At 38.6% G+C, this 15,621-nt stretch overlaps 1 protein-coding gene and 1 long non-coding RNA gene across 3 annotated transcripts in view; one reads left to right on the forward strand and one right to left on the reverse strand.

Annotated features, from left to right (window-relative positions):
- Window positions 1-211: 211 nt before the first annotated feature.
- On the reverse strand, window positions 212-10,493 carry LOC309484251. 2 transcript variants are annotated; one of them, XR_014200780.1, is made up of 4 exons: window positions 10,364-10,493; window positions 3,775-3,873; window positions 3,284-3,410; window positions 212-2,796 (listed from the first exon to the last, which is right to left on the reverse strand). It is a non-coding gene; the product is annotated as an uncharacterized lncRNA (long non-coding RNA). The 2 variants fall into 2 exon arrangements; XR_014200781.1 differs by having other exon boundaries at window positions 214-2,796; window positions 3,289-3,410.
- A 197-nt stretch (window positions 10,494-10,690) lies between these two features.
- The window catches only part of LOC309484161 (tumor necrosis factor receptor superfamily member 11B-like), a 48,226-nt gene continuing 43,295 nt past the window's right edge, over window positions 10,691-15,621 (forward strand). Inside the window, exon 1 of the mRNA XM_082150423.1 lies at window positions 10,691-10,828. Coding sequence (XP_082006549.1) covers window positions 10,760-10,828 — 69 coding nt within the window. The 5' untranslated portion in view covers window positions 10,691-10,759. The remainder of the gene's footprint in view (window positions 10,829-15,621) is intronic.

The raw sequence follows: 15,621 nt of genomic DNA on the forward strand, positions 1-15,621 counted from the left end.
ACAGAAACTTTTGACTCTCTCTTTTCCAGCACTTTAGACACTGTTGCTCCTTTGCGCTTAAAGAAGATTAAAGAAAATAGCCCAACGCCATGGAACAACGAGCTTCCATTCCGTTAACAACGGGCCCTTAAGAGAGCAGCCAGAAAAATGGAGCGCAACAAGAAGAAAACGAAACTAGACGTTTTTTGAAATTCATGGAGAGAGTACAGAGAAGCCTTAAAAACTACTCACATCTGCTTATTTTTCGACTCTCTTAGAAGAAAACAAACACAAGGTATTTGTTTGACAGTGGCTAAATGAACAAGAAATAAAGCTTCTACTTCTGAAGTTTCCAAAGAGCATAGCAGTAGACTTTATGAACTTCTTTACTTACAAGATTGATAATATTAGAGAGAAAATTAAAACGATGCAACCATCTACTACAGTATCGTATCAGGCAGTACATTGTAGTCTCCTTGAGGAAAAATCCATTCATTCATTGCAATAGGAGAGGAAGAATTGTCTTCAGTGATCCTTTGGTGATTGTTGAACACAATTGAATAAATTCAAGGCACACGTTTTTATTATGCAAAGCTCTTTGTCTTTTACCAAAAGCGAGTCTCTTTTGAACTTCACTGAATGTGTGCCACTCAAACTAGCAACAGATAAAGGAACAAACGATCATCTAAACACTTTGGATATGGAAACACTTCACAATAAGGTTCATTAGTTAACTACCTTAGTTAACATGAACTAAGAATGAACAATACTTCTACAGCATTTATTAATCTTATAATATTAATTTCAACATTCACTAATACATTATTAAAATCAAAGGTTGCAGTTGTTAACATTAATACACTGTGAACTAACATGAACAAATAATGAACAGCTGTATTTTTATTAACTAACATTAACAAAGATTTACTAATAGTTACAAATCTATTGCTCATTTTAATACATAACCTAATGTTAATTAATTAACCTTATTGTAAAGTGTTAACGACTGACTTTGCTGTTTGATGATCATCCAACATCAAACAATGAATACAGTATCAAACTGAAATGTCAGAGGTGGTGTGTTTTTTTTGTTTTTTTTTGTCCTCGGCCTTGGCCTACAGCTCTAACTGCGGATCCTAGTGTGAGCCTGCCTCTATTAGCGGCGCAGGCGGCCTATTTTCCACCCCAGCCACTTTTCCAGCCATCTGTGTCTAATTTGCTGGTATGTATGGAATCGACAATATCTAGGGCACTTTCAACAGGTTTCTCAGTGGGTGCGTCACTAAGTGGGGAGAACCTGTTTAATGTTTTGATTGGAATGAAACAGCTGTGTTTTGTCATGATGTATAGGATTTAGGAGTAGCGTAAGCTTTAACGTTATTTTAGTATATAACGTTTTTTTTATATAATGGATGGATGCACTTTTTGGGGGCATCAAAGTCAGGACCGCCATTCACTACCATTATAAAGCTTGGAAGAGCCAAACAATTTTTTTTATATAAATCCAATTGTATTTGTCTGAAAGAAGAAAGCCATATATACCTAGGATGGTTTGAGGTTGAACTATCTCTTTAAGCTTACAGTTGGAAATTCATCTCAGTAAGCCTATTTTTCACCTCTCCCCAGCACAAAATGTTCTGTTGGCAGCCAACTTTCAGTTAAAGTTCCTGTTCTTTTATTTATGGAATCAGTTATGGAAATCAATTGAGTTTTGAGGGCCTCAATGTTATCAGTAGACTCATTCAATAGAGGAAGATCTCTATATCAATCTACAGTGTATGTAAATGAACAGGCTTTTTGGACTCACAGCTGCCCATGGTAAATCTGTTTACTTGTGTCAAATTTGCAAAATGGGGATCCTTTAGGAATTAGTCAGAGTGCTGAGTGCTGAACTGAAAAAAAAACTCTGACAAGAGTTTTGCATGTGAATGGCAGAACACAGTTGAAAATTATTTACCCCACCACAAGTAACACATATATTAGTCATTCAGTATATGCTATTCTCCAAAAAGAGGTGTAGGTTAATCTTACAGAATGATTTTTTGGTGAAAACAAGCTTATTAACTGTAGATGTGCAGAAATTATGCTGTTCTTTATAAGTGACCACACAACACTTATTGTAAACGATTCGTTGCTGAATGCTATTCCAAAGAGAAAATGAAAGTGCTCCAATGACTTTAGTGGTGGTGCTTAGCAATGCCCAAATACTAATGTCAAAATAAGAAAAGAAAATTGGAAATGTTTCCACCTCTGTTGGAAAAAGGTGTCTGTGCAATGTGTTGTTGTAAGTTTAATTTAAATTCGTTGCAAACAGGAATTCATGTTGACATTAATTGAACATTTTAGTTATAATCTTTTGGGGCTGTTTTACAGAAATTTCCTGTTTTAGTAATGTTCTATTTCCTAAGTGAAATTGCCATGGTTACTGAACAGGTAGGATAGGATTAGGAGTTAGGATGTTTCTGCAATACAGCGCCTGGTCCCTTGTTTGTTTCACTGACCTTTTACTGTAGTTTGTGTGGTCAGTAGTATAAAACTGAAAATACAGTAGCCTTCAATGATTCCAAAGCATTGTCATTTTATGATGAGTGTGTCGGTAAGGGCTTTGAAATGGTGTGTAGACTGGGCACATGGAAGCACTGATGGTTGACCTCTTAACACCCACATCATGTCTGGGTATATATCGGTGAAGAATTCCACAGGCATCCGGTCCACACGTCACTGATGGCGTTGAGAGCTACGTCTGTCTTAGACTGCCTACATGCTGTGGTGTGTCTTCTCCCACAACCTTACGAGGTGTGGTCTGTATTGGTCCAACTGTTGAAGTAATGAACACCCCATTACGTCAGTAAAAACAAAAAAAGTTCTTAGGGTCTTTTGTGAACTTAAAGCATCTCTGTCGAAAGCACAATGATAACTGTTTTCTGGAAATAGTGTTCATATAACACAATACATTATATAATAAAAACTCAGAATGATTCTCTAATCCTGAGGAAGACAAAGTGGTTCTAAAATCAGTTTAAAATATTTCAAGACTGCTAAAAGAACCATAAAATATTTGACTTTTGGTTGAAAACATTTTAGGAAATAACTGAACACTTAAATATCTAAAAAATTTACTCATAAAGGTAAAATTCAAAACCTGAGTTTGGTTGAAAGCGTAACCTGGAAAGGGGATGTGCCAGTGAAGACATCATGGGTGTGCTATCTTTGGGTAGAATCTCTCAGGACACACTCTGGTGTGACCACACAAAATTTCAACATACTTTGTAGCTATGTCATAAAATAAGAACTGTTAAAGTACTTTACATGCAGCTGGTGTCTCTGTTGTCCTCTGTGACCTAAAGCATGTCGCTTGGCAGGACTCTTTCATCTCTGAGCTGACTATCAAGGGTGCAAAGACTACAGTGAAAGAGGATCTTGGCAATACTCTAAAAGAATAAGAAAGCCTATAATTGAAAAGTGCTTGTCAATATAAATTTGCAACTGGTTTATTTATTTTATTCAGTCAAGCCACCAAAGCAGTCTACTGTTAAGCTCTCGGTTTAAAAGATTTTAAAGAATCAAAGATATTTATGAATAAGTAGTTTAGAATAAAAAAATAAATAAAAAAAACCTGCCTTCCCATGAATTATAAAACAATGCTTCTTGATTCTGATTACAACACTCCTTCCTGAAGAATATGTGATAAAAAATGTTGTCAAAGAGTCTGCTTTATTGTGAATACAGTCACAGCTAAAGGGTTTACCAAAAAAATCATTTCATCAATTCATTTTATAGCACAGCCTCTCTTACCGTTACAACGGGAAACACAGAGGCAGAGGATGAACTCAAGTATGGGGTTTTATTGGCAGGTGATGTCATAAACGAACAGTGCAGATGAATGAAAACAGTCTGTGAAAACAAACAATGAGTAAATAAAACTTAACTGAATTGTCTAGGGGGAAACAAATCTTGAGGCACACAAATACTGATGAGGCAAAAATAAAACAGGAGAACAATAGTTCAAAAGGGGTAGAAACAATCAGTCTTAGAGAAAATTTACACAATAACAATGTACTAAATATGGAAAAGAAAGTTTTGCGCACGAATGTTGTCAAAACAATCCCTGTTCACAATCCACAAAAATGACTAAAAACACTGTATTATGCATGCCATGCCAGAAACACTACTGAACACGTAATACACATGCACATGACGTTACCATTTTCAAAATCTGTGTAGTTTACTCAGAGATGATAATGGTATAATTTTCAAAAACTCTTTAAAACACATTTTCAAAAGTTTGTGTTTTCAGGCTTTTCATCTACATGTTAAAAACATTCCATAGACTTCTACTGTTTTTATATACGGCTAGTTATAAATAGGCTACTCTAACCTAAAAGTAACCCACACCCTAACCCTAACAGAAAACTTTCCACTTTTTTATCATTTAAAATAAAACTTTATTTACTTGATTTTTATACTCTTTTACAAATGAGGATGGTGTAAAAACTAATATAAAATGAATATAATAATAATACATAATAATAATAATCTACTTATACTAATGCATTTCAAGTTGTACAAATAAACATTATATGTGAACATAAATAAACAAAAAATTTATATATTAAATATTACACACAGTTTCTAGTGATTAGTGTGTTCATCTGGTGAATAATGTTCTATATTTGGTGTTATTGCTAGTAAAGTTAGGACTGAAATGTTTGTGGAATGTGCTTTACTGGCCTGTAAAAAGAGCGCAAATTGCTCTATTAGCTGCAGATTACTGGTCACTAAGTTGCCCACAAAACCACATTAAAGATTAGATTTAATCTGAATAGAAAGAATATATTTATTTATTAAAAACTTTATATCATGTTTACCTTCATTCATTAAAAAGCGTTATCTTTATTAGGCATAGGGCCTACAGAGCAGTCATAAATCATTACAATTCAAGTCTAATTCATTTGTTGAAACCTAGAAGCCATAGAGAGAACACATCATTATTTTATAAATTTTTTCATTAAACAACAATATAATACAATATTTATAATTCAATTATTCATTTTCTCTTTATTTGTTAAAATGCATTATATCAGCATCATAGTGCAGTGCAGTCATAGTCAATCAAGTCTTATTATAATTGGTAAAACCTGAAAGCCAAACAAAGAAAACATCAATATTGTTTATTTTCTTTAGACAATATACAATATCACTCAATATTACACAACACCTATTATTAAATATTTCTACACATTTGCTGGTGGTAATGTTGTAAATGAGTCCTACATGTCATGACATTCCCTACGTATCATGTATGTTACACAATGTCGCGCACAAAGGCTCGCCTGCCTGGTGTGGGTCGTTGAGGATCATTTGACGATTTTGTCGAGTGAGTGTTGGTGAACTGCACCCCTAACAGTGTCTGACCAGGTGCGTGAGCCGGCAACGGCGGATGTCATTGAGGGAGTATTAATGGAACTCGAGGGTTCAGAGGACAGTCCCGCCCACAATCCTGCCGCTGTGTGTGAGTCTGATTTGGTCTCTGGAGGACATTTTGATGATTTAAAGGATTTGTTTGAGGAGAACCTTATTGACTGGTTTGGAGAGGTGATATCTAACACCCCTGAATCTCCAGCGCCCCCTGTATCTCCAGCGTTTCCTGAGCCTCCAGCGTTTCCCGTATCTCCAGCGCCCTCTGTATCTCCAGCGTCCCCAGGATCTCCAGTTTGCCCGCCCAACCTCCCTGCTGTTCCTCATTCCCACCTTCACTGGTGTCCTTCAGCCCCTCTGCATCTCCAACACGCAGCAAGAATCTGCTTAGTGTCCTCAGGCCACCAGCTTCAGCACAGAGGATCCCCTGGCTCCGCCTCCAGCCTCTGTGCCTATCGCTCCACCACAGCCTGTCGACACAACGGCTCCGCCCTAGCTTCACCCTCCCTTGGCTCAACCGGAAACCATCGCCCATACTGCTCCACCGGGTTCCCTCGTCCCTCCGGCTTCACCTTGGTTGGACATCGTCCCTCCTGCACCTTCGGCTCCATCTAGCCTCGCCCTCCCCCGGCTCGGCCTTCGTCCTCTGTCCCACTGACTCCGCCTCTGTCCTCTGTTTATCCGGCTACACCTTGGACGCTTATCGCCTCGGCTCCTCCTCGGTCTCCAGTGCCATTGGTCTCGCATGGGCTCATAAACCTGTCATCTCCACTTGGGTCTCCATCTTCGGTGGCGGAATCTCCAACAGTCGTAGCCTTGGTGCCTGCCATCAAGTTTTCTCCACCATGGCTCCTCCTGCCTTCGACTCCCCCCTGGGGCCTTGTCCTGGCTGGCCTCTGGTTCTACATCCATTAATGTCAGACTGTACGACAGTCAAGATGCGTTAAAAACGGACGAGTGCAAGAAATTTTTTCTGGAGTTTTATATCATCAATCAATGACATTCAGTGACGGTGAGCTGCGTTACACGCGGGATTGAAATGGTGGCTACAAAGAAATCTCTAACGTTAATTTTGGTCACGGCTTGTCTTGAAAAACTAAGACAATTTGACGGTCGTCGTAGGAGAAGTCACACTGCAGGACTGTGACCCAAATCTTCTGACACTGCCAGAATTTCGTCGGAGGTAAAATTTGATCTCAATGGTCAGTAAGCGGCTGTCGGTGAACATGTCAAACTTACGATCAAAGACTTCAGATTTAGCCTAGGATCTGAGTATTCTTTTAGGATTTGCAAAATTTGTCTCAGACTGCAAAATCGTGGCCAAAAGCGTACAGTGTGCACCCAGCTTAAGTTTAGCAAAATCATCTGCTAAAGTCTATTGCAGATAATTCTAATAAAATGGATAATTTTATATGCGTCCAACTACGGTTGCAGATGGACAGTCAACTTGTGTTGTGACCGTTCCAATATGGCGTATGTCTTACGTATAGCGGCTCATTAAAAACAGCCACTAATGAGGCATCTATGTACAGTATATATATGGATTCAGCTGCTAGCGCCATCTTCTGGCGAGACACGGGAATTCATTTGACTTGCGACTCTCACAGTGCATCAAATGTACAATGGTCGGTTGTACACTTGTTATTCCGGTGCATTGAGGGATTGAATGAGTGCACTCAAAACATCCACTATGGTTTCGGACACCACTACAAATGGCTGTCCCCTCAAATAGTGCCCTATTTAAGGGGTATAGGGGGCAATTTCGGCAACAGCCGGGACATAAACCGAAACTAAACAGAGCAGGAAAACATGAACTAAAGGAAACAGAACAGAATATCAAATAAGAGTCCATAACCATGACATATAGTATAGATTAATATTAACTAGATTAATAAATAAAAGAGGTTGTCCATTGTTAGTGAACTTATGTGAACAAATTTAACTGTAAAGTGTTTTCAAAATGTTCCCTTTTTATCTTAAGGGTTTTAAATGAAGCGGGTGGGTTGAGTTGATGATGAAGTGAGAATGGATGCCATAATAATGAGTTGAGTTCATGAAAATTTGAGTCAATTTGATTACTCCATAAAATGTTTGCACAAAATGATTACAATTTTCAAATGCCGTTACAAACAACCCTAGCACCAGTAGCCGCTGGTCAATAGCCTCATATTTTGGCCTCATGTGATTGGACCGTTCTCGACTAGGCACAATATCTCTTCCGAGATGAAACTAAATTGGGTTTTATCTTTACAAAAAATCCTTTCACAAGGCGTTCAAATTAAGAAAAAATAAGGATCACGGAGCTTGGAAAGAGTTGGCTAGCTGGATGTGAAAAAGTCATGCCTTTTTTATTGTTCCCTTTCACAAGCTACGCTCAATGCTGCACTCGATTTAAGCGTTATGTGAACGCTTTTGTGCGTGACCAGCTGTGAATATATGTGTGCAACACGTCAATGGAATTGACTTTGAGCTTTTATAGTCTCGGACAATGACATCATTGGAATGTGCGCATGTCAGAGGCTATAATTAGATGAGCCACAGGTGCATCGGCAGGTCTTTTGTCTTCAGACCATACTGTGATGTGTGTCTGCTTCTCAAGCTCTCAAAAACTCTCTGTTTCCTATGATATGAGTTAGTTTTTGCTCTCTTCAGTCTCTTTGGACTGGCGCATCATCGTATAACCACACGCCCCTGCACCCACGATAGTCTAATAAGTTCACACCGAGGGCACACGCCTTGGCTGAACAGAGTTTGGTTCTCAGAAATAATATCTCTCCCAAACGGCTCGCATTGGCCCCAGAAGGGTACCAACTGACGGACACTGGAATTTCAGCTGATATCATAGAGACCATTCTCAGTGCCAGGACTCCCTCCACTAGAGGAAGTTATGCCAATAAATGGGGTGTCTTTGAAAGGTGGTGCACTGCACGTAATGCAGATCCAGTTAACTGCCAAGATTGCTTCAGTTCTGGACTTCCTGCAGAAAAAATAATCAGCAGGCACATGCCCACTCTCAGGGTTTATGTGGCCGCATTTTCGGCTTGCCACGCCTTGATTAACGGGGTGCCACTTGAGAAACATCCTCTGCTCGCCAGCTTCGTTCGTGGAGCCAGGTGGTTGAGGTTTTCCGTTAAAACCAAGATTCCTTCATGGGACTTAGCTATAGTCCTGGAGGGTCTGGTTGAGACCCCCTTGGAACCTCTAGGGTCAGCGTCTGATAAACTTCTGACTTTTAAGATGGTTTTCTTATGGTTATTACTTCTTTAAAAATAATCTTGCATTCTTATCCTGGCTACCTTGAGGCCTTCTGCCCTCCGCCGTTCACAAGGCCGGATCAAGAGAGACTCAGTCAGTGCTCTTCAGCCCTACGTCCACCGCACTAGCCAGTGGCGTAAGTCAGAGCAACTATTTGTTTGTCATGATGGCCATAATAGAGGCGGCCACTACAAAACAGACAATTTCACATTGGGTGAGGGATGCTATTGCCCTTTGCCTATGAGGAGCATAGTCAAGCTTCGCCAGTAGGCATCAGGGTTCATACTACTAGGAGGCTCACTTCTTCCCAAGCCTTGGCTTCCCCGTAGCATGTTTGTGATGCGGCAGACTGGTCCTCTCCGCACACATTCATAAGATTTAGAGTTTGGATGTTCAAGCCATCGACATCACAAGCTCATGTCTGCGTTCTTCTTTGCGTTCTTGTGAGCACACGCTACTCAACCGTAAGAGGTCCAGACACCCACAGTGCGGCGGCATGGGTATTCACGTTCCCATAGCGCTTAGATCAAGTGCAGAAATGAGTGTATCTTTTGAAAGGTAACGTCTCTGGTTACTTGACTGTTACTCTGTTCCCTGAAAAAGCGGCAACGAGATGTTGCGCTTTATTGCCGTACTGGGGATGTCCCAGGACTGCTCTTCAGACAAAATTATACCTGCCAATGCACCTGTGGCACATCTAATTATAGCCTCTGCATTCCAATGACGTCACTGACCGAGGCTATAAAAGCTCAAAGTAAATTCCATTGACGTGCTGCACACATATATTCACAGCTGGTCACGCACAAAAGCGTTCCCATAGTGCTTAAATCAAGCGCAGCATCTCGTTCGGTCTTTTTCAGGGAACAGGGTTACAGTCAAGTAACCCGTTTTTCCTGTTTGCTATTTCAAAGTCCTGTTACCGAAGTGTTGTGAACAATGACACAGAAGGTAAATGTGTAGATACAATGGGCATGTTTCTTTCCAAATAAAATATATTTGTATTTAAGTGTCTATTTATGGAAGTATTATTATATGTATGCTACTATAATAAAATAGACAAAAATATATTTGTCTTTAAGTGTCTCTTTATGGAAGTATTATTACATGTACTAAAATATACAAATAATATAGTGTCTCTTCTGCAATTGGGCATACATTCAGTCATGTCTGCAACTTGACAAATATGTTGTCAATATCATTAGGATAAAAAAAAAAAGTATTTTGGAAGTCAGAGTTTTTGCAAACTTATTATATTGGGCTTTATTAAACTTTATGAAACTGTAATGAATTAATATGATTTTTTTTTTGTTGTTGTTGCTTTTTTGCTTTTTACTAAAAGTAAATTTATTGAACAATTTCCACAGTCTTTAAACTGAGATCTTCAAAGGATTTGCTATCCTGTGGCTCCCTCTAGTGGATAACATTAGTATTATGGTCTTCATCTCTGAATCGCATTGATACAAATGGCTTCTTTTTTTTTTTCTTTTTTTTTTATGATTACACAGTTTTTTTTAATGATTACTTTATTACTGATAACATACCCACATTAAACTCAAATTCACTGATTCGTGGTATATTTATTTCATGCTTTAACATTTGAATTTTCCACTTCCATGTTTTTAGCTAAGCAGTAATGACACATTATATCACTTATTAAATGGTTATTTATCATTAATGTTAATTAGCCTACATTCAGTTTTGCATTACTTACAGTGTGATTCAGTTTTTTTGCGCGCAAACCAGCCGCCACTGCCTGGGACTCCTTATAAATAAATAACGTTTAGAGTAAGACAAATCCAGACATTACATATAGCAACTTTCATTCTGGTTGTATCTTTCCGGAACATGTGATGAAATGAGTTACTGGCATAAATAGCCTGAAATATCCCATCGTAGTTTGATCCATGCCCTTCACCAGTCACCACATTTCCCGAATAATCTAAAAATACGCATTTATTTCATACTGGCTTCATCAAAAGTGTACTTTCCGCAGGTAAAAATGATTCAAGCCAGAGAAACAGCCAGAGGACGGACTGCAGTGCCACAAAGTGGGTGGGTACATTCTGACCTTATCCCTTAAACTATAAGTGTGGAAACGATCTTGTCCATGCGGACTTCTGCGAGACTTATGAGTGTGCTGAATATGCCTCCACTGACAGCAGTGAAATTACAGATGGTGAGTATGATGAAACTCGGTGCCTGCGACACTTCAGTAAACCTTCTGCTTAGTTTGTGTTTTTTTCTCAATACATGATGCTGTTTTACATTATATGAAACGATTATAAATTATGTTGAAAGATATTTAAATCGCGTTGTGGTTGATGCTTTAACTTACAGGGATATTTTATATTATGTCAAGTAGCGCAGGTGAACAAACCTGCCAATCAATTGGTCTTTTCGCGCGAAATCTACAAAAACGTTCGCATTTGGTGAATATCGGCTTGTTTGGAGTCGAATCTTTTTTTTTTTAGATGCCCCAGAATGCTGTATAATTTGGCTTCCTACTTGGTTTTGATACATTTATGTTGCTTTATTTACGCAGAATTAACTTTGGCTTCTCGTGTGCCAAAAGTACATTGTGTATTGGAGTGTCCCTGTAATGTGGCATCATATTTATTATTTGAGTATTTTTTACCTAAAGGTGTTATAAAAGAGTTGAAAATATTACTGATAATATGCATCTTACAGTAATTTGGAGTGTAAATAGTTACATATATTATTATTATTAGAGTATTATTATATTAGAATGTAATAATACGTATAATAGTATGTTATAATAATGTGGATATACAGTATTTATAATAGTGTTTTTTGGAATTTTTATTTATGAAGTGTTAGTGGAGACAGGAAACGATGGAGACTGTGGTTATGAGTGAATATTACCCTACCCCCAAACCTAAATCCTACCCTTAATGCAAACAATAATCATTATAGCCACAAATATAAATCCCCTGATAGATTTGCAAAGCATCAGGTATGTACACAATGAGTACATTGATCATATCTTTCCATTTTAATGTTGGTGCACCTGATACAATGTTTGATCTGTATGGTTTCACTGTCCTTCACGTTACCTGTGTACTTTTTGTACAGTTGTAGAGTGCTTTGCATGTGTAGCTCTTTGTGGTTCTGAAACATTATTTGCATGAATCCATGTTTTGGAGATTATCAAACATCATTGGACTTTCCATGTGCCTTTTTTTAGGAAGACTTTTTTTATGAGGCCATGTCAAATAATGAGGTACTCGGATAATGGTGGTTGAGCTGGGCTTTAGTATGGAAACTGTGAAGTTGTTGTCAAGGAGATGTTATCAGTTATCATGAAAGGGTGAAAGAGTCTGAACTTCCCTATAAATGGTGTCTCTCTATTCGGCTGTTGCTATTACCTTGAGGATGTATAAAACTTGTTTTCACAGTTCATCTGTACAATAGGAGAGGCCATGATACATTAAATAAGTTATGAATATGATAACAGATAATAGTGTAGCTTATTCATTGCTAGTAGTTCTAATCAAGCTGAAGGCCATTTTTAATGATTGCTAGACAGCACTGTATTGAAACACATTGAAACACATATTGAAATACACCTCTTAATTTGTCTTTTTTTTCCCACCTTAATTTTTCTGAAATTAATTCACAGCTTAATATGCTCCATGCAGTCATTAGCCACGATTACATTACATTTTTTTCTTTCAATTTGAACAAAATCAACATGATTTCAACATAGGGGAAGTTGTGGCCTAATGGTTAGAGTCGGACTTGTAACCTAAAGATCGTGGGTTCGAGTCTCAATACCGGCAGGAAATGTAGGTGGGGGGAGTGAATGAACAGCACTGAAGTTACTCTTCCACTCTCATTACCAACAACTGAGGTGCCCTCGAGTAAGGCACCTAACCCCCAATCGCTCCCCGGGCGCCGCAGCAAAAATGGCTGCCTACTGCTCCGGGTGTGTGTGTTCAATACTCACTGCTGTGTGTGTGCACATGGATGGGTGAAATGAAGAGCACAAATTCCAGGTATGGGACACCATACTTGGCTACACGTCACTTCATGTTTTATGACTTTATGTTTACATGAATGTGAAATAAAGGGATCTGGTTGATGTCTGCACGTATATACAGAGTTTCCGGTAACACTTTATTTTGATGGTCCCCTTTGAACAATTCTGTTGACAATTAGTAACTTTGCAACTACATGTCAACTAATTCTCATTAGAGTATAAGTAGACTGTCTGCTTAATATCTGCTAACTCTTTATTGTGATGGTCCTCCAACACACATGCTACTGACCATAAGTAATTTTGCAACTACATGTCAGCTCATTCTAACCCTACCAGTCTAATGAGAGTTAGTAGACATGTAGGTGCAATGTTACTTATAGTCAACATAAGTAGTGTGTTAAAGGGACCATCAAAATAAAATGAATCCGAATTTCCCGCTGTTGTCCCAACCTAACCAACCTAACCGTCCTCATTTCCTTTGTTTTAAAATGCAGACTTAATATACAGTATATATTCTGGGTCCTAGTTAGGAGATGATGAGGACACAAAGCTTTGTGCCATGATGCTTATGTTTATCAAGCAATGAAAACACCCATTCCCGCTCCATATTCAACAACAACATCAGCTCGTTCTGTGCATCATAACTCATTATCGCCATTTCTACATTATTGCACATAAGCAAAACTTTTCAGCTTCGTTTTTTTAATCCAATCAAGTGTTTACGTGTCCTATCGAAAGGATTAGAAAAGGTTTATCCCACCCCTCTCAAACCGATTGAAATTTCAATTTCTAGGGGTGTAACGATACCCTCATGTCACGATTCGATACACATCACGATACTGAACTCACGATACGATATTATTGCGATACTCCAAGACATATGGTAAAAGGTTAATGAAAAATGCACTGTTACATTTGATACAATGCTAAATTGGTTTTACATTGGGGGTGGAAAAGAATAGTCTTGGACTTGGTGCTGGTAACACAATGCACAGGTGACACCAGATAAAAATATTCATGATTCTGAAGCTGTAATGCAACACAGATCAGCAGCAGGACTTAGCGTGCTGTTAGCGTGCCATCCGTGCGCTCTTTATTTATTTATTTATTTATTTATTTATTTTTTAAATTTTTTTTCTCTCGCGCCTTTTACGAGTTCATCAAACCTTAGGTGAGTAGGATCAGTCAACAAACACGGTGAGTCATGTCATCTTCTCCTCTTATTGTCACTTGCACTTCATGTAACATGTAAAGCATAGCCTTCTCTGATTTCAGATTTCAGAACTAGAGATACACATCCAAACTTTAATCGAGGTTAATTGTAAGAGTGCAAGGGCTTTAGATACTGATTTGGATGTGACTAGCTTAGTGAACTCTGTACATTGTTCGGTTCCGGCTGTAGTAGAGCCCGTGCAGAAGGGCAATTGGGTGACGGTGAGGCGCTGTAGCCGATAACAGCATTAAACCAGTTTTCCCCACTCAGTGAAACAACCACTGAGAATCCTGTTGAATGTGCCCTAGTTATTGCCGATTCTATTACACAGAGCGTGAAAATAGAGACACCAGCCACCAGCCACCATAGTCACATGTTTGCCGGGAGCCAGAGCGCCTGACATCAAAGCAAATTTACATGTGCATTAAGAATTGGTTCTATAGTTATGTGCGTTTGAATATATATGCGCAGGTTTGTAATTCCCTACAAACCAAGCCTAAACAAAGTACTGGTCTTTCCTTATAAATTTTGTTACAGAATTTTATTTTATTTTAGCACTTCGAGGTAGATACGCGAAACGAATTTCCCGAAAACGCTTTATCTGTAGAGTGATAAATGGATCCTCCATAGAGAGAGACTAGTTGGCACTTCAGCACTACGTTGTCGTCGGGTCCAGGCAAAGGTCCTTCGTCAGATCTGGATACGGCCTGGATCCGGCAGGCTGCGGGAAAACCTCGGGATAAACAAAAACACTAAAATTAGCGTAGATGCCATTCTTCTTATGATGTAACGAGTACATCAGGATTTATGGGAAGTGTTCCCGGTTCCGGCTGACCTAATCTATGCAGCCTAACATTGAATTATAGAAGTCTATAATGTATTATGTGAATGCTAGGTCAAAGAGATGTGTTGAAGCAGGGTTGGAACACAACTCTGTAGGGCTGTGGCCCTCCAGGAACTGAGTTTGACACCTATGACATAGAGCCTCTTTACCTAGATATCATCAGATAGAGACTGTGTCTGTTCCCCGAATTAGGAAATACAAAAAACTTCCAAACACATCTAAGGGTACAAATTGAATTGATGTTCAACAAATAAAAAACAGATATAATACAAATGAGCAAATTATAAAGCTTGGGTTGCTGAATATTCGATCCCTTACTTCAAAAGCACTTATTGTTAATGATATGATTACAGACTATAACCTTGAGGTGCTGTGTTTGACAGAAACCTGGCTAAAACCAAACGATTACATTACTTTAAATGAGTCCACCCCACAAGATTACGGTTATGAACATGTATCCCAGGACATTGTGTGTGATAATTTTATGTCTTGTTTACTGTCTCTTGCATTTATATTTATTTTATGAATGCTTTATGAGAGAACTACTAGTTAATGTAACCCCACCTATACCACACGGCTCAGTACTAGGACCGTTGCTTTTCACTCTGTACATGCTACCCTTGGGAGATATCATTAGGAAGCATGGAATTCATTTTCACTGTTATGTTGATGATACTCAGCTCTATATTTCTTCACGCCCTGACTAAACTTACCAATTCACAAAATTAATGGAATGCATAGCTGATTTTTTGAAAATTTAATGACTAGTAATTTCCTACTACTTAATTCTGAAAAAAAAGGATTGGAAAAAGGATTCCAATTCTAATTATTGGACAAAAGACGTCCTCACATAATAACCTAGAATACTGTCTAACACTTGATGGCTGCTCTGTCAAGTCTTCGTCGTCAGTT

This window comes from Leuciscus leuciscus (genome assembly GCF_965113295.1).
Source record: "Leuciscus leuciscus genome assembly, chromosome: 20".
NCBI lineage: Eukaryota > Metazoa > Chordata > Actinopteri > Cypriniformes > Leuciscidae > Leuciscus > Leuciscus leuciscus.